Here is a 22,319-nt window from a genome sequence, read left to right on the forward strand (position 1 = left end):
GTGATGTGACTTCAGATATGTACGAAAACTCCTCCTTTCTAGCTTCACGCCCTCACACTCTCTCACGTAGCACAGATTACGTCTTTGTATATTTTATACCCACTTACATAGATCTGTAGTCAAATTTATTTAAATTCAGTTAATGAAAATTACAAGCCAGGTATGGTGGTGTATACCCAATCCCAGCTGTCAGTAGGCTGAAGTAGGAGAATCCTTCGTTCAAAGCTGAATTGCATAGTGAGACCCTGTCTAAAAATAAATAAGTAGGGGTTGGGGGTTTAGCTCAGCGGTAGAGCGCTTGCCTAGCAACCGCAAGGCCCTGGGTTCGGTCCCCAGCTCCGAAAAAAGAAAAAAAGAAAAATAAATAAATAAATAAGTAAACAAATGACAATTAAATAAATAAATAAATACTATTTTATTTAATTATAAGCATATTAAAACCTGTACTTATTGTATATAATAGTTAATATTTAACATTTATTTTCACTTATGAGTGTGTATGTGTATCTGTATGAAGGAAGACTATAAACTTGACGGTGACTCCGAGGCCAGGAAAGGGCATTGGATCCCCTGGAGGTAGAGTTACAAGAGGTCGTGAGCACTGACGTGAGAGCTGGGACCTGAGCTCCTGTCCCGAGTGAGTGCTCTCAACTGCAGAGCTGTCTCTCCAGCCTAAAGTTACCTTTGCGGGAGAGCCTCCTCACGTTTCTACCCAGCTTCTTTTGCTGTCTACCCCTCTGATGCTTCAGCCTAAAGGACTCCTGCCTGTTCCTTCTTAGATCTAGTGATGGAACTGACTGCTGGTGGTCCCCAAGAAAGTCCTAAGTCCCCGTCATTTATGAGGGATACTTGAGGACGTCTTCCCGGTGCTGTTTAAGACTGTCTGTCTGCACTGTTCGAGCACTGACTTCCCGCTACTGTCTAAGACAAAGGGGCTGTTGCAGATCTGAATGGATGTGCTGGGCAGAGGCCACTTGCTCCTCCTGTAGAAGAGCACAGAGAGCTGGCCTAGGCTGAGGATGGGAAGGAGGCACTAGAGATGACCATAGCGTTCAGCTTGCCAGATGGCGAGGGCAGCCCCAGAAGGGTTGTCCTTAGGACAGTGAGGCCCTGAGAAGAGACCTAAGTCTATGGCCTGCGCTGCCGACCAAGGACACAGGGAAAGTCAGATCCAGGTGCAGGCAGGAGGCTTGTTCGGCACATTCACTTGCTCAGGACAGAGGTAAGCAGGCCAGGGCTGCTTCATGGATGGGGAAGGAGACTTCTGCAGAGGCATGGGAGGCTCCTGGAAGAGCCGCAATGCATGCAGGGTTATTTTGAAGGTTGTAAGTGCCTTTCTCTGAAGGTTACTTGTGACATGGGGGCAGAGAGAAAGGAGACTCACTGAGCAAGGGTTGCGGAAAGTATCACGCACAGGTCAGTGTTCGTCTTGTTGTCTGTCCTCCGGTCAGTGTCCCTGGGTGCTCAGGGCCAGGTTAGGCTCTGCAGTGGACTCAGCTGACAACACTGTAGTCCATCTTCAAACAATAACCTAGGGAGACAAAACAAAAAAGCCACAGACCAGTCCTGAACCCCGCACGACAGGCCTAAAGCCAGGAGGTGGGGCAACCTCCTGGCCTTGTAGTGACAAATGAGTCCCCTTCCCGGGGCCTGAAAAGAGAAGCTCTTCATCCAGCGCCCTGGCCCAGGCAGAAACTGGGCAGGCGTCTGTCTGTAGATGTGTGTTGAGTGTGTGTGTTACTTGGTGCTGCTTTGCCCCCTGGAATCTGGCTGTATCTGTGATGCCCTTGCCCTGTGGTCTGTGGTCTGGGGAAGTGAGAGTAACTATTCTCTGTAAGGCTGATTGGCATGAGCCTGCCTTTCAGGAGAGCTGGCTGAAGGAAGGGCTCTGTCTTCTGCCCAGTGCCTCAGAGCTCCAGAAGCTCCTGGGATCTTCTAGGCAGTGTGTGCTCAGAATTAATGACTCCTGACAGATGCTGGTTTCTGCAAGATTCTGCATTGCTGCCCAGGGGACTAAGTTCTGCTTAAGTTTCTAAATCAGCAGGCCTCTCATCTGCATCCGAAAGGAGCCCTTGGGCCTCCAAGAGCTGAATCATTTCAGAAGTTCTCTAAGGATGGGGAAGGCTGTTTTAATGTCCTTTTTGGAGGGTAGAAAGAATACATCCCAGGAACTACGGGTTGTCCATTCAGCATGTCGGCCTTCTTTGTGGGCTGAGGGAGGTCATAGAAACTAGAAGCTTAAGTTATGTAAAAGGCTTGTGAGGGAGCTCAGTGGGAGGCACCTGTGTGCCCAGTCCTCTAGGCTGAAGCAGGGAGAGCAGCCGACCTGGAGCCTGGGCTGAAGCTTGAGAGGAGCTGGTAAGAAAAGTTGGCCTGTTGGGCATGAGCTGTTTTCTGAGGACCTTTTTGGGGTTTCCTGGAAGGGAGTGGACTAGACCAGCCAACATCTTCCCAGGGCTGTGCCAGCTGCTACAGGGAGAGACTGAGGGCCAGACCTCTGGTTCCCTCAGAAGAGGGCACAAACAGGTAGGGCAAGAGTGGTGTTATTTGCCCCTGGTGTAGCTGAGGTTTTGCCATAAGTCAGAGGTCGATCTGTTCCTAAAGTGGAGTCCTAAGATCTGCTGGGACAGAAGGGAAAAATCAGGTTAATGCTGGGTTGGCCTTGAATGAAAAGAAGAAACCGAAGTCGGACATGGCTGCTCCTGGGTATGGTAGAAGAGAAGGACTATTGTAGATGTGAGGGAGACATAGCCAGAGTCATCTGGGAGAGTCCAGACAGAACATGACCAACTAGCCTACTAGGCAGAACCATATGAGGAGATGGGAAGAAGAGAGGGAGAGAGGGGAACAAGGAACAGTCCAAGAGGGCAAGATGCCAGAAAAGGACCACAGTGCCAAAATGGCTAAGTTACATAGGAAAGAGCAGCTGGGAGAAGGGCAGCCCAGCCAGGAGGACTGTAACAGGTAGGGACTGAGGGATGCTGGGAGAGCCAACAGCCAGCATCTGCTTTGGTATGTTAATAGCTATGTTAGCCCTTAGTCTGGATTTGAGATCTGAGGACCTGAGCAGTGGGGGAAGGGTGGGGAGGCATAGCTAAAGCATGACTGGGTGCAGATCTACCCAAGTGCAGCTCAGCAGTTGCTTATGTGGAGTCCTCCCTGTTGCTTACTAGCTGTGAGCCATGAAGTACCCATCTGCCTTCCATTCCTCCTTCAGTTCAACAGGATGTCACCTGGGCATACGGTGCCCATCCAGTCAGGAGTCTTCCTCTTCCAGTCAGGAGTCCTCCTCTTCCAGTCAGGAGTCCTCCTCTTCCAGTCAGGAGTCCTCCTCTTCCAATCAGGAGTCCTCCTCTTCCAGTCAGGAGTCCTCCTCTTCCTGTCAGGAGTCCTCTTTCAGTCAGGAGTCCTCCTCTTCCAGTCAGGGGTCCTCCTCTTCCAGTCAGGAGTCCTCCTCTTCCAGTCAGGGGTCTTCCTCTTCCCATCAGGAGTCTTCCTCTTCCAGTCAGGGGTCTTCCTCTTCCATCAGGAGTCCTCCTCTTCTCATCAGGAGTCCTCCTCTTCTCATCAGGAGTCCTCTTCCAGTCAGGAGTCCTCCTCTTCCTGTCAGAAGTCCTCCTCTCCCAGTCAGGGGTCCTCCTCTTCCAGTCAGGACTCCTCTTCTTCCCATCAGGAGTCTTCCTCTTCCCATTAGGGGTCCTCCTCTCCCAGTCAGGGGTCTTCCTCTTCCCATCAGGAGTCCTCCTCTTCCAGTCAGGACTCCTCTTCTTCCCATCAGGAGTCTTCCTCTTCCCATCAGGAGTCCTCCTCTTCCAGTCAGGAGTCCTCCTCTTCTCATCAGGAGGCCTCCTCTTCTCATCAGGAGTCCTCTTTCAGTCAGGAGTCCTCCTCTTCCAGTCAGGAGTCCTCCTCTTCTCATCAGGAGTCCTCCTCTTCTCATCAGGAGTCCTCTTTCAGTCAGGAGTCCTCCTATTCCTGTCAGGAGTCCTCCTATTCCAGTCAGGAGTCCTCTTTCAGTCAGGAGTCCTCCTATTCCTGTCAGGAGTCCTCCTCTTCCAGTCAGGGGTCCTCCTCTTCCAGTCAGGGGTCCTCCTCTTCCAGTCAGGGGTCCTCCTCCTCCAGTCAGGAGTCCTCTTCCCATCAGGAGTCCTCTTTCCACATCAGCTGATGATTGCTGCATCACTGCCTCTTACATTGACTCTTGCTTCTGACACATGTACCCCTGTATCTCAGAGGCCCTCTCTCCTTGGGTCTCCTCCCCTGTACTGATGGTATTACTTTCTAAATTGCAGCGCTAGTCAGTGTCTCTCCATAGACACCTGTGTCAGACAGGATTAAATTACTCCAAGCCCTAAGTCCTCCAGAACCTGCCTAGGATCTTACCCTTTCCCTAGTGGCTCCTGGCCACTCACATCAACCCCGCCCTCTGGTTACCCCAACCTCTCCATGGTTACCCCCACCTGTCCCCAGTCCCTCATCCCAAAGGCTAGAGTATATCCTTCTGCACCCCTTCCCTTTGGGGCTCACCTCAGGATCAGTCAGCTCAAGGAACCTTCCCTAAAGTTGGTGCCTCCTCCGTGGGCAGTCTCTCCTACTCCTCATCTCAGAGTTTGTTTGTCGTTTGGCTGCTTTATTGTTTAGCCCCTGGGCTGTGTTTTCTCCCGTCCTCTTCCATCCCATGTGACACACACAAAGGTTGCTCGGTATGCAGTGGTTTCCAGGTTGCCCTGCTTCTCTTGTCTCTGGGTAAAGAGAGCAGACACATAGTAGGTCAGCAGTGTGTCAGAGGGCTGCCCTGCAGATGGCAGACTGTGGTGTGGTAACTGCCAGGTGGTGTCACCGTCTCTGTCTCCAGTGCATGTACCACCATTGTCACACACACACACACACACACACACACACACACACACACACACACACCCTCAGAGGAGCTCCACATGAGGCTGTAGCCCTGGATCAGGATACTTGTTCCCTGACTGAGCAGCCATTTTATTAGAAGTAGGCAAATATATATGTTTACCCTTATGAAATTTCCCTCAAGTGTTTCACAACAAACATGTGGCTTCTTAATACCTCTTAAGGAAAAAAAAACCTCCAGAAAGTATGCTGTCGTGGGGAAATATGCTAGTTTTTGTCCACTTTACACAAACCTAAATATAGCTGGAAAGAGGGAATCGTAATTGAAAGAATGTTGTGGTAAGATTGACCTATGGGCAAGCCTTAGGGCATCTGTTTGATTAAAGGTTGCCATGGGAGGGCCGAGCCTAAAGTGGGCAGTTCCTCTAGGCAGGTGGCCATAGCTGATGTAAGCGAGCATGGAGAGCAAGCCAGTAGGCAGCATTCCTCCATGGCCTCTGCTGCGTTGTGCCTTGATTTCCCTCCCTGCCCTCCCTTAGTGATGGACTGTGACTTCCCCGTGTTTTGAGATGAAATAAACCCTTTCCTCTCCAGGTTGCTTTTAGTCATGACATTTTATCACAGCAATAGAAACTATAAGACTATGACCAGAAATTATTACACTATAAGGTAATTTTTAAATAAAGTTTCGTTTAAACCCTGAGCTGCCGAGTCAGCAGTTTTCACTGCAGGCATCTTCGCCTTTCGCAGTCCGTCCCTCCCAGCGAGCGCAGGCCTTGAGTCTCTGTGCGGTCTGTATGGGATGCCGTAGCCATAGCTCCTGACATGTGCTTCCTTCTCCCGCAGCTGGAACGTGGTGGGCATCCAGGGGGCCCTGCTCAGCATTTTCGTGGAGCCCATCTACTTCTCCAGCATCATCCTGGGCAGCCTGTACCACGGGGACCACCTCTCCAGGGCCATGTACCAGCGGATCTCCAACATAGAGGACCTGCCACCGCTCTACACCCTCAACAAGCCCCTGCTCAGCGGCAAGTACCGTCTTGTCCGTCCGTCCGTCCGTCCATCCGTCACCTCCTACCTCTGTGCCCTGAGCTCACAGGGTCGGTCCTACACGTTAAACGCCCCACCAGGAGCCAGCACATGGCTGCCAGGCAGCAGCAAAGCCCTTGAGAGGGGAACAAGACCTTGTCTGAGCCTCTTGGCCTGGGCTCCAGGGCCTTTTAAGGCAGTCCTTCTCCAAGATAAATGCCTGTCCTCAGTTGTGCTACAGAAGTTGCAGAAGCCTGACACCTCTGTGCTTTCTCATATACCTTGTATTCATTCCTGCCCCAGGGGCAAAGACTTAGGCATTCTTCCCAGACCAGCCAGGCTGGGCGTTGGCAGCTACCCACCCTCACTCAGATGCTATCCCAGTCGCTGCTGGTATCTGTCTGCCTCTGTGACACGTGGGGCAGCTGCGCTGACCACTTGCCTGTCTTCCCTGGTGCCTCTCCTGCCCTTTACACCTTTATTCCTGGTTTCTTTTCTTTTTTAGAGTGTCAGTGGCTAACAGTAAAGTGAACAGGAGCTTTTGAATTCAAAGGTCCTAACTTCTAAGCCCACCCTTATTTAAAAGGACACAGTTAAGGTATTTTTACTCTTTTAAAAAAATAACATTTTACTTACTCCTGTAAGCTCAAAACTAAAATCGTATCCTAAACTAAAAAATGCCCTTTTGTGGGGGGAGGGTGCATGTGTCCTCTGTCTCGGTGCCCTGCTACTCACTTATCTTTAACTTCAAGAAAGCAGTGTGAACTTGTGTTTGACAGCATGTCTGTCAGAGCATTGGAAAGAAAAGGGAAGGGGAAAGATGAAAGGTATCTAGGATCAAATATTGCAGCTCCCTGCTCCCTAAATATTCTTTTTCACTCGTAAGACCGGATGGTTAGATTGAACTTTGGAGTATTGTCAGGGCATGAGTTTCCCATGAGTCGGGAAACGTTCAGTGTGGCGCACGTGGAGGAAGAGTATTTCCTTAGCTACTGCGACAACAAGGTATTTGACGGTAGATGTTTTAAAAAGAGATGTCTGTTTAGCTCACAGCTTTGGAGACTGAAAGTCCAAGCTCAGAGGCCTCATCACTCAGCATCTAGCTCCTATGGGACAGGAAGGCATCACGGCAGAGAGAGGAATGCACGCAGAGCCCACAGTGCGGCTGGAGAGATGGCTTAGCAGTTAAGGGCACCCACAGCACCCACATGGTGGCTCACTGCCTCCTATACCTCCAGGTCTAGATAACCTCATTTCTCTTCTGACTTCCACAGGCACATACACAACCTGTCTGCCTGTCTGCCTGTCTGTCTCCCTCCTTCTCTGTCTCTCTCTGTCTGTCTCTGTCTGCCTACACACACACACACACACACACACACACACACACACACACACACACACACACACACACATTTGAGAGAGAGGGCAGAGAAGCAGAGAAATGAACCCATGACAAGAGAACGAGGTAAGGGTCAGGATCCCTGTTTATAAGAACTTGCTGTCCAGGACCTAAGAGGGCTCTGTGAGAACACTGATCCCTTCTGAGGGTGTGTGCCCAATGACCTAACCTCCTCCCGGGCCTCAGCTCTGAAAGGTCCGTCCACTTTGGCCTGAGCTCAGTCAGCAGGAGCTGCATCTGGGCTGAGCACAGTCCACCCGGATCCGAAGCAGCAAGAGCTTAGCTCTAGGTGTCACTGCCTTATTCATCCACAGATCCAGGGCACACAGATGCCCCAGAGTAGCTGAACAGACCATGTAAGCCACTTTCCCTCAGTCAGTGAAATCTGAAGTAGACCTCATTCATAAAACTCAGATGTGTTTGTTCATGTTTTATACATATGAAATTCATATATGTGTAAAGCTGTAATGACACATATCTGTAGGGTAGAATATCAAGTTACTAACGTGTGCAAAAGGAAATGTTCACCTCTGCCCTCAGTGCCCCTGTGCTCCCCAAGGCCTCTCATAATCCTTCATTTTCCCAGGCCCTGCCCATGGCCTATCTGCCATCCCAGAGACCGCACCTGCAATGCGGTCAACCCAGTTGACTCTGCAGATGGCAAAGGGAGCCTGGGCCACGCCCCTGGTGACTGTCTTGTTGGCAGCTGTGTGCCTCGGTTACTGGGATGGACCAGCTGCCTTTTCTGATCCTCTGGATGAGAAAGACGCAAGTATGGCCCAGCTTCAAGAGGCAGAGTGTGACTCAGAGCTGAACCACCAGACAGCCCCTGGGTCATTGTGAGGTGCAGGCCGCTTGAGATGTTTTCCTTTGGGAATAGCAGTGCAGGGGGCTGCTGCTGCTTTGTTTTAGTAAGGACAGCACAGGACTAGGCCTGTGAGGCTGGCAAGGGACGGCCCACGGAAAGTCGAGTGGCCCAGGGATTGAGTGGAGGGCAGGTAGACACGCCTGCTCCCACAGCCCTTAGCAGTCAAGAAAACGGAAGCAGATACCTCAGTGGGTGTCACCAGAAACAAAAGCAATCAGAGAAGTTGCTATCTTCCCTAATTAATGGGACCCCAGTCTTAGTCTCCGCCCATCATAGCAGAGCCTTTGCAATGAGTTCTCTAGAGTCTTATCTTACGTCTGACAAGTGGCTTGAACAGAGGGACCACTGGGTTATCAGTGGACTTCTGTCAGCCTCTTGCTGAGATGAGCAGATGTGGTGTAATGCTCAGCTCCTACAGTTAGTGTTGTGTTTGAGAGACCCTGCCTCCTCCCCTGTTATCTGTGGAGTAACGGCATACACACACACACACACACACACACACACACACACACACCACACACCACTCACACACACACACACCACACACCACTCACACACTACACACACACCCCACATACACACACACACACCACTCACACATACACACACACACCACACACCACTCACATACACACATACACACCACACACCACTCACACACACACATACACACCACACACCACTCACACACACACATACACACCACACACCACTCACACACACACATACACACCACACACCACTCACACACACACATACACACACCACACAACACTCACACACACACCACACACACACACACTACACACACACCACACAACACTCACACACTACACACACACACCCCACATACACACACACACACACCACTCATACACACACACACCACACACCACTCACATACACTACACACACACCACACACCACTCACACACACACACACACCACACACCACTCACACACACACACACACACACCACACACCACACACACACACACACACCACACACCACTCACACACACACACACACACACCACACACCACTCACACACACACATACACACACACCACACACCACTCACACATACACACATACATACACACACACACCACACATACACACACCACACACACACAGAGCACAGGATAATTGGACTCACTAAGACAAGGTGACCTAAAGTTCAGAATCATGATAGGAGATCTGTCACCGAATGCTGCCTTTGTTTTCTTTTGCTCGTCTGCAGTGCAGTCACATTTGAAGTGAGAGTTAATCTTTACTTCCCTGTGAAAGTGGGTCATTGAGAACGTCCTGGTGCGCTCCGAGCTTCGGTTTTGCAGGCCTCAGCTGCTCCTAGTGGTGGCTTGTGTCTCAGGCATGTGCTGCCACAGCCAGCTTTTCATGTGGGGGCTGAGGATCTGAACTCGGATCTTCACCCTCATGCCTGTGGGACCAGCACCTGACCTCCTGAGCCATCATCTCCCTGGCTTCATTTCTAGTGGTCGGAAACAGAGACCTCGCCAGCTTTCCCAGCAGCTCTTTGCTGCTAGCTGCATAGTGAAACTAGCATTGCGTGCTTCAGGGCAGCCTGGTGTCAGCTCCTGTCCAGTAGCTTCCCCGACTCTGATCCTCCACTGGCCAACACCATTGTCCAAGGCTCATTGAGGTACAAGAGGAAAGGACTCTCCCACGTGAGGGCGCTAGAGCCTGGGTGACAGACAGGCTGCTAGGCCCGTGTTGGTGGACTGGGCTCCCTTGGTGCTAGTTTTAAGGGCAGCATTGTCACAAGAATGGGCAAACAAGGGGGCATGGGTATACGATTCCTAGGAGTGCAGCCTGTGCGTGAGGGACTCTGGGGGAACAGGAGGACGGCCAGGCCCTGGGGAAGCACTACTCCCCCTGCAGCAGGGCAGTGACTGCTCATCCTGACAGGTTCACAAGCAGCAACCAAACCTCTGCTTTGTAAAGAAAGTAAGAGCGGCAGTCCCAGCTCCTCTGCTCCTGCTTAAGGGATTGGACACGGCTACTCCCGTCTGGAGGCTCCCTCCCATGTCTGGAGGCTCTCTGGACTACCATGGGCAGGTACCTGGAACATGGCTTCCCTTACAGTTCGTCCTTAGGGCTAAGCGGGGTAGCTCAGTGGTAGAGCACTTGTCTTCCATGAAGTCCTCAGCTCAGGTCCGCTGGAAGGAAGGGACGGGGTATTCAGTTTGCAGAATAAAGACTAGTGAATTCCCCTTAGTCTACTAATAAGGACTAATAATAATTTCTAAAACACAAACCCATAGTAATATACATATCTGTATTGACCGTTGCATATAGAATCAGTCAGTGGGGGAGGCACCTAGTAGAGCATGCCTTTGAAGTAAAAATGAGAAAGCCTCCAGGGCAGCTCTCCCGAGTTTTTTAGTTGAATCCATTATTAGGCCAATTCACAAGTTTCTCTGCAGTTCTGTGTTAAAAGTTCTTATTTAGCACACTTAATTTACAGCCACTAGGGACTCTCATTACCGCCAAGTCCTTCCCGCTTTTATTTGTCTCCGCGCAGTGGCCTATGATCAGCTCATTACCCTACTTCTCACTTAGCAGCCCCAGAGAGAGAAGCTGCTCATGGGTGTCCGCCCTCACAGTGTGTCAGCCCTGGAGACGGGAAATGCACTTGCATGACCGTGTCCAGCCTTCTGCCCAGATAAAGTGTATGGTTAGATCAGGACCTCGGGCTAGCTGTCTTCTTTTTGCCTTATTTGCTCTGTTTTTGTTAAAGATGGCAATTTACTTAACTTAAAATATAAAGGGAGGAGAGTCTGCCCTTTTAGAGTTTCATGTCTTAGTTAACTGACCATTTTTCTTTAGTGTGAATCTTGCAGGCCCAGTGCACAGGATTCACGCAACAATGACCCTTCCTTCTGGTTTATCACACAATTGGAAGGGAAGATGGTACAGCACAGACAGCCATTCGTACACACACAACCCAACTTCATTCTGGTCAGAGGATTCCCACGAGTTGCAGCTAAGTGGACATTCATACCTCCTCCCTCAGAAAAGGAACCGTCTCGATAGCTTCCATTCAGCAGTGGGTAGCTGAACAACAAACCCAGGGAGAAGCATTTGCAGATCCTGAGATGAGTCAGAAGCAAGGATCCATGTGAGAAAGTGCAAAGGGTGCTGTCCTCGGAGAAGACGATGTGATTAGTGACTAACGTGTAAGCAGGCCAAGAGGCCGAGCTGTCCAGCAGAGCTTGAATGAGATCACTTTCCTCCACACATGTCAGGAAGCCATTTTAGTGGTTAGAATGCTGGGTAGGCTCAGAACTCTTGTCAAGAACCCTGCCCGTGCCCTGTTTACTTACAGCCATGCTGACAGCTGCTGGATAACACCAGGCCAGTTGTACACGCTGACGCCCGTGAGACTTTCCTTTAGAGCAGTGCCCGTTCTTCTGATGTCTCACATCACCTTTTTTTTTTTTTTTTGTATGTAGTCATGTCTGTCTGTGACCAAACTCTGTTTTGAAAAGTTCTAGAGAGTGTGTAAGGGTTCCTCTCTTCCGCTTTTCTCTCTCCCACTCACTCCTCCTCCCGTTACTTTCTTATCAGGCCTTATTGTGTAGCCCGCTCTGACCTGGAACTCTTGCCTTGCTCCTCCAGCCTCAGCCTCCCGAGTGTTGGGATTACTGGTGTACGTTACCACATTGGGCTGCAAGGCTACTGTAGTTAGTGTCTGTCAGGCATAAACTGAGTTGGGATGCAGCTCTTTCCCATCTGTTTTCTGGAAGAGTTATTTTTATTTTATGTGCATTGGTGTTTTGCCTGCACGTGTGTCTGTATGAGGGCGTTGGGTTCTCTGGAACTGAACTTACAGACATTTGCGAGCTGCCATGTAGGGGCTGGGAATTGAACCCAGATCCTTTGGAAGAGCAGGCAGTACCCACGACCACTGAGCCATCTCTCCAGCCACAGGAAATTACAAATTAAATGTCAGTTACTTCTTTAATCTTTGTCTTTGGGTCAGCTTGATGATTTATATCTTCAAGAAATCTGTGCAATTCATCTGATTTGTGAGATGTAGGTGTAAATGTGTTCCTGATATTGATCTCTGTGGCACCTCTAGGTACACTGTGTCCCATTGATGATTGTACTGGCTAGCTTTATGTCAACCTGATACAAGCCTGGGTCATCAGGGAGGAGGGAGCCTCAATTGAGAAAATGCCTCCATAGAATAGGGCTGTAGGCCAGCCTGTAAGGCATTTTCTTAATAAACGTTGATGGAGAAGGCCCAGCCCATTGTGGGTGGAGCCATCTGTAAGAGAGCAGGCTGAGCAAGCCATGGTGAGCAAGCCAGTAAGCAGCGCCCTCCATGGCCTCCGCCTCATGCTCCAGGTTCCTGCCCTGCTTGAGTTCCTGTCCTGACTTCCTCTGACGTGAACAGTGGTGTGGAAGAATAAACCCTTTCCTCCCCAAAGAGGAAAGGTCAGGGTGTTCCGTAGAAACCCTGAGACAGTGGTTCACCTCTTCTTTCTCCCGTCAGCCTAACCAGCAGCACCAATTCTTTTGATCTTCTCTAAAAATAAGTTCTGCTTTCATTGATTTTCCCTGTTACTTTCTGTTTTTCATATTAATTACTTCTGTTCCATCTTCATTATTTTATTTTCTGCACACACACCGTGTTACTTGCTCTTTCTCTAGTCCTTCACGGTGCTAGCAGAGGCCTTTGTCTTGAACTGCTTTTATAGTATTTATAAATATCGTTATGTCGTGTTCTCATTTTCACTTATTTCAAAACTCCTTGTCTACAGGTTATTCACGAGTGTGCTTTTTACTTTAGAGTACTAGAGGGGTTTGCAAAACTGTGTTACCAATTTCAGACTTCTTTTGCAATGCGGTGATGTTCTGTATTGAGCTGGTGGGATGGCTCAGCAGTTAAAGACGCTTGCTGCCCAGCCTGATGGCCTGTGTTGGATCCTCTGAGTAAACATGGTGAAAGGAGAGGACCCATTTGCCACAGGCTGTCCTCTGACCACATGTATGTTCTGTCATGTACATGCGTATACAATATCTACATATATATGTATACATTATTATATATATGCATACACACACATAGTGTTTTCAAGGCACAGTCTCTCTATATATTGTATATCCCTGGCTGTCCTGGAACTTGTTCTGTAGTCCAAACTGTCCTTGAACTCAGATACCCTACTGCCTCTGCCTCCTAAGTTCTGGGATCAAAGGTGTGTACCACTACCACCTGCATAATATACTTTTTAAAAGCTTTCTTTATAAATGTTCTGTGAGAACCGGAAGAGAATGTGTATCGGTTGTTTTTAGGTAGAGTGATCTATAATGTCAGCTCCACCAAGCTGACCAACTTTGTCATGACTGCCATTCTCACTGATGGATCTACCAGACGTGTCCGCTCAGGAGACAAAGACATTGACTGCCTCTTTACTAGGATCATAAGTTGTCTGTCTCTCCTCCTAACTTAAGTCTTTATTTCATGTATTTTAGTTTAGGGTTGCTGGCTTCTCTTAGTGAACAACCTCCTTTATCACTGTAAGGTGACCTTTAACTCTGGGAATGTCCTTCATTCTGTGATCTGCCTGTGACCACAGCTTTCTCCTGATTAGTGATATATCCTGTCTAATGTCTTGTTGTTTGAAATGCGACAATCCCTTCCTTTCCCCGAGGTGTTTGAACATTTACTTTTACCGTGATTACATTAACTCTGTTTTTTTTCTGCTTATTTCCCATCTGATCCAGTGTTCCTTGCTACCCTTTCCCATTTTCTCTTACCACAATAGTAATTGTGTTTAATGATCATATTTTAGCTCCTCTTTACTTTTTCAGCTGTTACTTTGGTTTTATAGATTTAATAAGCTTAAAGGGTTTATAATATTCATCCCGAATGTACCACAGCCTGCCCTCATGTGTTACTCTCCCGCTTCACACAGAGACATCCCCCTGACTCTTACAATAGATGCTCCATTTCCTTTCCCCTCAGCCTTTGTGCTATTATCACAATTTGATTGTTTGTGTGTACTAAAAATGTCACACAGTTACTTTCATTTCATAATTCTTTTAACATTTAAAGGTATTTAAATGATGAGGTGTCCCTCCACCCCCTTCCCTTTTTGTGGGTCTGGATTCCCACTTGCTGTCACCTCCCCTTGGACTAAAGACCTCTCTCACTTCTTTTCAGAGTCTTCTGATGAGGAATTAATTGTTCAGCATCAGGGCATCTGAAAGCGTATTTTCCTTTCATCTTTAAAAGTGCATTTTGCTAAGCTAGTGTTTTTCTGGGTTGGCGGAGGCTTTCTGCTTTTCTAGAGCTCTGAGGCCACTGCCCTGTCGTCTTATCTGCACCGTCCAGCTCATCTCCCGTCTTCCCTGACCGTGCTCATGCTGAGCGGTTTACTGTGGCATGTGTCAGTGGAGTCTCTTTGTATTTCTTCTGCTTGGGCTTTGCTGAGTGTCTCAGCTCTGTAGTTTGTTGGTTTCATAGAATGTATAGAGTTTGTTAATGTTTCTTCATACATATCTTTCTGTGTTCCATCTCTAATTATACATAGATTTGGTGCTTGCCCCATATCTTGATGATTTCCTATTCTCGTGTTGTTTCCCTCCCCCCTTGTTTGTGTGTGTGTGTGTGTGTGTGTGTGTGTGTGTGTGTGTGTGTGAGAGAGAGAGAGAGAGACAGATACCTTTCCCTCTCATTCTCTCAGATGTCTTTAGTCTTAAGAGTCTTGAGTAACAAGCATGCTGTGGTGAATCCTCCTGCTCAGAGATGCCCTCTACGGTCTTCAGATTCCCTTTGCATTTCTGTCCCTGTAACACTTTCCCCTAGTAAGCCTGCCTGCCTGTAAGAGGGCTACAGCACACACATGTCCTATATCATAAGGCATGGCATACAGATCTAAACGTGTGTGCTGTCTCCTCAGTCAAGGCTTTCTACGACGTTCACTCGTCAGATCGAGCCTGGGGTTGGTCACGACTTGCTGACACTCCTCATGTACCTGGAGTGCTGTGTTGTAAAACTGAGTGTCCTGGATATGTGGCCCTTCAGTGGCAGGGCTACATGCTATGCATGAGCAGCCCCACTGACTCCAACTTATAGAACCTGAATGACACTAAGACAGCCTGCCCATCTGTCCCTTGCAAGGCTCTCACTCTGTAGGTCCCCAGGGAGGGCTAATTCGTGCTTGATAGGAAATCCTGTGGATTCAGGACTCTATCAGACTCTTGCCCCTCACAGACAAGCAGACAGGTATATATTTATGTATCAATTCTGACTTCCTAGCCCTGCTCTTTCCTGGGCCATGGAGAGACAGCTGCGTACTGGGAGCTGAGCCTCCTTGTGACTGAGGTTTACCTTGTCCTGGTATGTACTCTCTCAGCTCTGAGCTGTGTGCTGTGCCAGGTCCCTCCTTCTCCTTGGTGGGAAGCAAGGGCTTCTGGTCACTTCGTGTGTCCTCTTGGTTTCAGGTATCAGCAATGCAGAGGCACGGCAGCCAGGGAAGGCGCCCAACTTCAGTGTCAACTGGACGGTGGGCGACACGGCCATTGAGGTCATCAATGCCACAACAGGGAAGGATGAGCTAGGCCGCCCCTCCCGCCTGTGTAAGCACGCGCTGTACTGTCGCTGGATGCGGGTACACGGAAAGGTACTGAGTCTCCCTCACTGGGTGTGGGCCCATCTCCCTCCCTTCCATCCCTCCTGGTTCCCACCGTCGAGTCTTCATTTCAACCTAACAGTGACATCAAAAGAAATCTTATTTCTTCAGACTGTTGTTAGCTTAAGGGTACGGCCCTGGTCCCACAAGCCTCAGAGCTGCCTCAGAGTCAGCCTCCTCCCTTCCCGACAGAGTCTTAGCTGCTGTCCCGGCACTGGGGAAGGAGACCGCTTATCGGAAAGAGGAAGTCGGGCAGTGAGTACTCCTGCACTGGCCTCTGTTCCCTTCATCCAGGGTCAGGAACTCGGCTGCAGAGCCCTTCTACCCACGTAAATCCAGATAATAAGGTGCACAACATTTGTTCTTGTCTAAGCCAGGGTGCTTTCTTATATGAGGCCAGCTCAGAGCAACAGTGTAGGACTCAGACAGACAAAAACTCTCCGGTCGGGCTGGAGAGATGGCTCAGCGGTTAAGAGCACTGACTACTGACTGCTCTTCCAGAGGTCCTGAGTTCAATTCCCAGCAACCACAGGGTGGCTCACAACCATCTGGAATGAGATCTGATGCCCTCTTCTGGTGTGTCTGAAGACAGCGACAGTGTACTCACATACATGAAATAAATAAATCTTAAAAAAAAAAAAAAACCAACTCTCCTCTCCGGTCCTCATGGGGACAGACAAATGCTATCTTGGTGACCCTATCCCCTGGGATCTGCCAGAAGCCGGTCGGTCCTGCAGCCATCTGTCTGACCAGCAAGCCACTGCTTAAGGTTAAACTGTGCCTTAGGCACTCTTCCATCTAGGGGAGAACGTTCTGTCTGCTCCTTCACAAACCAGCCCAGCCCTGAGCCTCGTCTTTGAGCATTCCTCTATTCCTCTAGGTTTCTTCCTCGTCGCTCTGCTCTGGCAGTTGCTTTACGTGACGCGTGTATCCTTCCACAGGTGCCCCCCCACCTGCTGCGCACCAAGATCACCAAGCCCACCACCTACCACGAGTCCAAGCTGGCAGCGAAGGAGTACCAGGCTGCCAAGGCACGTCTGTTCACTGCCTTCATCAAGGCGGGGCTGGGCGCCTGGGTGGAGAAGCCCACAGAGCAGGACCAGTTCTCCTTCACTCCCTGAGCCAGGCGGAGTCGAGAGCACAGAGTGCGAGGCTGTGGTGCCGAACTGTCCCCCAGAGCCTTGCGTCTGACCTGGGACAGGTGTGCACCTCGGGGACGGCACGGGGAGTCTGGGGGAACCACTGGACTTCAAGCATCATCCCCGGCGCCTCTCACCACCCAGCAGGGCAGTGTGGGGATGTGTAGGGTGCTGGGCACCTCACATCTGAGTAGGGATCAGGTGCACAGTGGGGGTGCATGGGGGCACAGGGGCCCATCACCACCCCTTGCCACACATTTCCCCTCTTGAGCTACCCAGTGACCGCTTTATATCTCAGTTTACATTAGACATTGAGTTCTACTGAGTAGGGCTTCCTCAAGTATAGGAAAATAGAAATTTACTTTGTGTGAGATTCTTGAATAAATAATTTATTCAGAGCTAGGAATGAGATTTATAAAATAAGAAGTAATTATGTCAGGTCACTTTTATGCCACATTATTTTAATTGCAAAAGAAAAAAAAAGCGTTTCTATGTGAAAGAACACAGGAATCTAGAGGTAGGAAGTAGAAGAGAGCTACCGCGCACACCTCCGTGCGTGGCTCCTCTCCGTGGGGCCTTCACACTTAGGTTCTCACAGTAGGTTTTAACAGCTCTCCTGGGGTGACCCCAGCATGATATGGTGTGACCTTGGCACACACTGGCCCTGCAGCTGGGATGCTGTGTCCTACAGAGCCGTGACCTAGGCTCTGCTGCCTCTAGAATCGTCCATGCTCCCGGTTAGGCTCAAATCATGGAAAACTCTATTTGCTACCAGGTAACTGAAGACCCAATCTGTCCGTAGCCTGTCCTGGCTGGCCATCATACGGGGGTCCTAACCATCGAGGTTTTGTGATCTAGAGGCACGCAGTAGGACTGCTCCACAGTCAGAGCACAGTCTTCCTTCTGCTCCCCCCTTGGGATCTGGTGGGTAGGAACCACTGACCGCTCAGAGAGCCACACGGGATGGAAAGAGTTATGAGCAGGTACCGTGCTTGGAGCGCGCCACCTAAGGCGGATTATCCGGTACCCCTTCCAGCTTCAGACATGTTTGACAAGTTAAACATTCAGGTTGAAGCTGGTGGGACAGTGTGAACCTTGGAACGCTGCAGACCAGACATTGGTGTCTCGACAGGCAGGCCTGGGTGCTCCTGGTATCTTGGGGCTGAACCCCAAGATGCTGCTGAGCACCCGTGAGGCACAGGGTGGCACCCAGGGCCCTGGAGCGGACACCTGGACCTCCTGTGCTCAGACTCGCCCCAGGTGCCTTGTTGCTTCCACTCAGGATTAGGGAGGAGTAGAGGGGGGGAGGAGGGGCTGTGGCTGTCAGCTCAGTGTGCTAGCCTGGTCCAGCAGGTTGCTCTGAAGAGCCTCAGGGCCTCGAGCAGAGAAGGTGCAGGCTCATCCCACAGCACACATCCACCACGGCTGCATCCAGAGCTCTGACAGCTATGGCCCTGAGCTGTTCACCCAGGTGTGTGTGTGTGTCCTTGACACACTTGAGAAAGAGACAGAATAAGAACATAGCCACTGTGGGTTCCACCTGATTCCCAGCAGACCTCAAGAGGCTGTGTGTCATTGCTTAAGTGAGACCCACTTGTGTCTCCGTGTCAGGAGCCCTGTCGTGTCCTTGTAGGTGTCTCCGTGGTTCTCGTCCTGCGGGGCTTGATCTTCGAGGCATGAAGGTCCTAGCAGAACTCCCTAGTGACACATGCCATCTTGGATCTCCTCAGATCACCACCTGCCCCCCTGAAAGGGAGCCCTCCCAGGCTGCATTGCAGGCCCACCTTCGGGTGAAACGCATTGGGGCTCCTTAGAGAAACGGTCTCATTTTACCCCAGTACCACACCTTCCCCACAGCTCCTGCACTTTCTAGAAAGAAAAACACACATGTTGGTGTGCTCTTACTCTTGTTTTTAAGTCGAATTTTTCCTAATGGAGATGGGGAGATGATTTAGTTTGTTTTTAAGTACATTTTGGTTATAAAGTATAGCAAAAGTATATCCCATATACACCAAAAACCATGCATTACATCTAGCTTTCCATGTCAGATAACAGGCTGCCCAACCAGGAAGTGAAGGTTACATGTATAGATCATCTGAAACTACAGGGGCTGGTCCTGCTTAGACCTGACCTAGGCCCAGAAAGGAGGGGGAGCCTGGAGGCACCCTGTGGTGAGGAGCCGGCATGGGACATGTGCCACCTTCCCCTGCACTCAAGACATGGCAGCTCGAACAGCCCAAATGTGACCAGACAAAAAGGAAACAAATATTGATTTAAGACATAAGCCCGTTGAGCCTCTTCCCAAAGGTCCCCACAATGGTAGTTCATGTCCAGGACCTAAATGTCACAGACTCAGCAGAAAGCTTGACACACCAAGAGCCTGATGGAAATGTCTTGGCTACCTCAGCAGGTGAAGAACATGAGTGTCTGTGTTCAGAGCATGCAGCTAAACCTGAAGTTTTAAGTCCATACCGCAGTATCCCTCAGGATTACTCAGACCGCCGTCACAGGGCTGCAGCTACACAGCAGGAAGACATTGTGGCCGGGAGCCTTGGCTGGGCTATCTTGTTTCTGCAGAGCCGAGACTCTCCACTTAGATGTAGGCAGCGTGAGTGTGGCGTCCACGCCGTTAGCCACTCATGATGTCAGGAGGTAGCACGTCTCCTAGCGAGAGACACCAAAGAACAACTTTAAAGCTGAATCTGAGTCTCTCACCATTCTGTTTCGAAGCTTTTCCTTTAGTAATTAAAACCTGTCTAAGAGCGCAGGCCCCCATCTTGTAAGGCATTGCTCTCTGTTTATTTTATCACCCAGCTCCTCTTGCCTCCAGACTGTACGTGCTGCTTGGTTTTTAAACTTTAGTTTCAGACAGGTGCACCAGGGGCAGGCAGCCACCAGAGGGTCAGGAACGTGGGGTGAGCTGCACGTCACCCTGCCCCAAGAGTAAATACACACAGTGCAGGAGCAGCTTGTCACTTCCAAAAGACTCCAGAAATGTCAGCTCCTCCACTCGGAACTTTGCTCCAGAGAGAGAAGTAAAATGAGCTGAAATTCAAACCTGTCACGTCCTCGAAATCAGGGAACCCCTCAGAAGATCCCTTCATGCTCCCTCATTCCCCAGACTGCACCGGGAGAAGGGCAGAGTGTATGCGTTCAGTGTGCACAGCTTGTATGTGTCCTTGTCTCTCGGCACATCTGTCGTGTGACAGTCTCCCCAAGGCTGAGGGGGTGGCCACCCACTCTGCAGCTGTGAACTGCTCCACACTGGGGCTACTGGGGTCATGTGGCATTGGGAAATTGGAATTAGGAAGCCTCTGACCCGTCAGGGACCATGAATGAGGGAGTTCGTCCCATGGTCTGACCGATCATGGCTGGCTCCTCAGTGCACTTTCCGCTCAGCCGCTGGGGGAATGTCCACGTCTCTGTGGTAGTACCTGTTCGTTCTGTTTGCTGTTTGAATGGCAAGTGCCCAGCCTCAGAAGCACTTAATTGTCGCCACAGCAGGCGCTGATGGTACACAAGGAACTGATGGGCCATTCTACTGAATGGAACGCAGTAGGTTAAAAGCACAGTTTGAGGAATGTTCACGGAATAAGCCCCTAAAAGCTGTTAGCTTTTCCAGGCTTTGGGTTATGTACTTTTAATTTGATTTTAGAGTTTGGACACTTTACATGAATGTAATTCAGCCAAGAAACGTGTTGCTAAGATACAATCCTCAGTGTTCTCTGTATGTATATTTATGTATATACCACATGTTACAGCCTGCATGAGCTTCCTCTCACCGAGCCCAGCCGGAACTGAGCATGAAATGCTGTCACATGTAGACAAAGGACTGAGATGTTCTCAATAAAGACTAAGACGTTTCACTACGACTTGCCTCGGACATTTTCCTTTTCACCGTGTCCTTGCTCCCACCGCTCTTGATCACGATTTGAAAGGTGTGGGCAGCTGCCGCCCGAGAGCTGCCGGCCTTGAGTGTGTCTGGATGTGTAACCTCCTGTACACCGCACCGAGGGCTCGGCGGATTCTTCCACCTCTGCTACAGGGTGCTGTAGAGGAAGGACCTTCATGATCCCGGGAAAGATGGCTCCAAGACTGTTGTAATGTGGTCTTGAGAATGTGTGTGTGTGTGTTCTGTAAGAGAGCAGGGGAGTGAATCTACAAGGACGGAGGTATAGCTGTGGAACCTAGCATGGCTTTTCCTGTCCCGTTGAAAACACCTATTCAGTTGATGTTTCCGTAATTAAATATGAAATAAATATAGGAATGTTTTTAAAGAGTCACAGTCATACGCACCAGGTATCTTTTAAAAACAGCAGCACAGAGACATGACCTGCCCCTCTGTTTTGGAACTGGTCAGGGAGTAAAACCAGTTAGTTCAGCTGAGAGTTTCTCTACGAAGTGAAACACGTGTGCCTTTGGTTGTTTATCTCAGGCTGAAAACAGGGGAGCCAAAGTGGAGGCATACAACGGTTAACCTGGGTGACCTCTCCACTCCTTTCATGCCCTCTCCAGGGTCAGAAGGCTGCTTGGGTAGGTCTCAGGTAACTTGCTTCTCCACTTGTGTCTTTTATTTTGTGTGAACAAACTGAATGTTCTTTATAGTATCAAAGATACGGGGCTGGAGAGATGGCTCAGCAGCTAAGAGCACTGACTGTTCCTCCAGAGGTCCTGAGTTCGATTCCCAGCAAGCATATGGTGGCTCACAACCATCTGTAATGGGATCCGATGCCCTCTTCTGGTGTGTCTGAAGACAGCGACAGTGTACTCATATATATAAGTAAATAATTCTTTTTTAAAAAAGAATACCAGAGATGTACAGCTACTTGACTTAACATTTTAGCAGTCTGTTTACCACTCTAGCTGGCAGTTGAGCCTGGGAGAATGGATCCTAAAAATAAGGTATACTGCAGTCTCAGGCAAGAGCCAACTTTACTCAGAGCACCAGACGGTGCACACTCTCGAGTTAAGAATGGTCACGTGAGCAAAGTTCTCAGGAGTTCAAGCTGAATATAATCACAGTGACACGTGGCAAAAACATGTTCTTTATAATCTGAAGTAAACTCACGCCTCTACGCCTGGGAGGAACACAAAAGAAAGTTCTGTGGTTTTGAAGAAACTGAGGTCACAAGACTCTGGTCTTGGTGTTTTTTTTGTTGTTGTTGTTGTTTGTTTGGTTTTTTTTTTTTTTTGGTTGTTTGGGTTTTTTGTTGTTTTAATTTTCTCACAAGCACTCAGAATTCCCCCTCACACGACTCCATTCTTGGACTGTGTTCGAACAGCAACCCATCCCTTCCTTTTCTGTAAATACGAAGGAGTATTTGATGAGGATGCTAACAGATAAGACAAAGGCTACGATAC

General features: G+C 49.6%; 1 protein-coding gene across 38 annotated transcripts in view; it reads left to right on the top strand.

Moving 5' to 3' along the window:
• The window catches only part of Adarb1 (adenosine deaminase, RNA-specific, B1), a 127,403-nt gene extending 106,576 nt beyond the window's left edge, over positions 1-20,827 (top strand). For all 38 annotated transcript variants that reach the window (NM_001111056.1, NM_001111057.1, NM_012894.2 and 35 more), the window contains 3 exon segments: positions 5,704-5,885; positions 15,632-15,810; positions 16,761-20,827. In NM_001111056.1, the coding sequence (NP_001104526.1) occupies positions 5,704-5,885; positions 15,632-15,810; positions 16,761-16,940 (541 nt within the window). In that variant the 3' untranslated portion in view covers positions 16,941-20,827.
• The last annotated feature ends 1,492 nt before the right edge of the window (positions 20,828-22,319 follow it).

This window comes from Rattus norvegicus, chromosome 20 (assembly GCF_021556685.1).
Source record: "Rattus norvegicus strain SHRSP/BbbUtx chromosome 20, alternate assembly SHRSP_T2T, whole genome shotgun sequence".
NCBI lineage: Eukaryota > Metazoa > Chordata > Mammalia > Rodentia > Muridae > Rattus > Rattus norvegicus.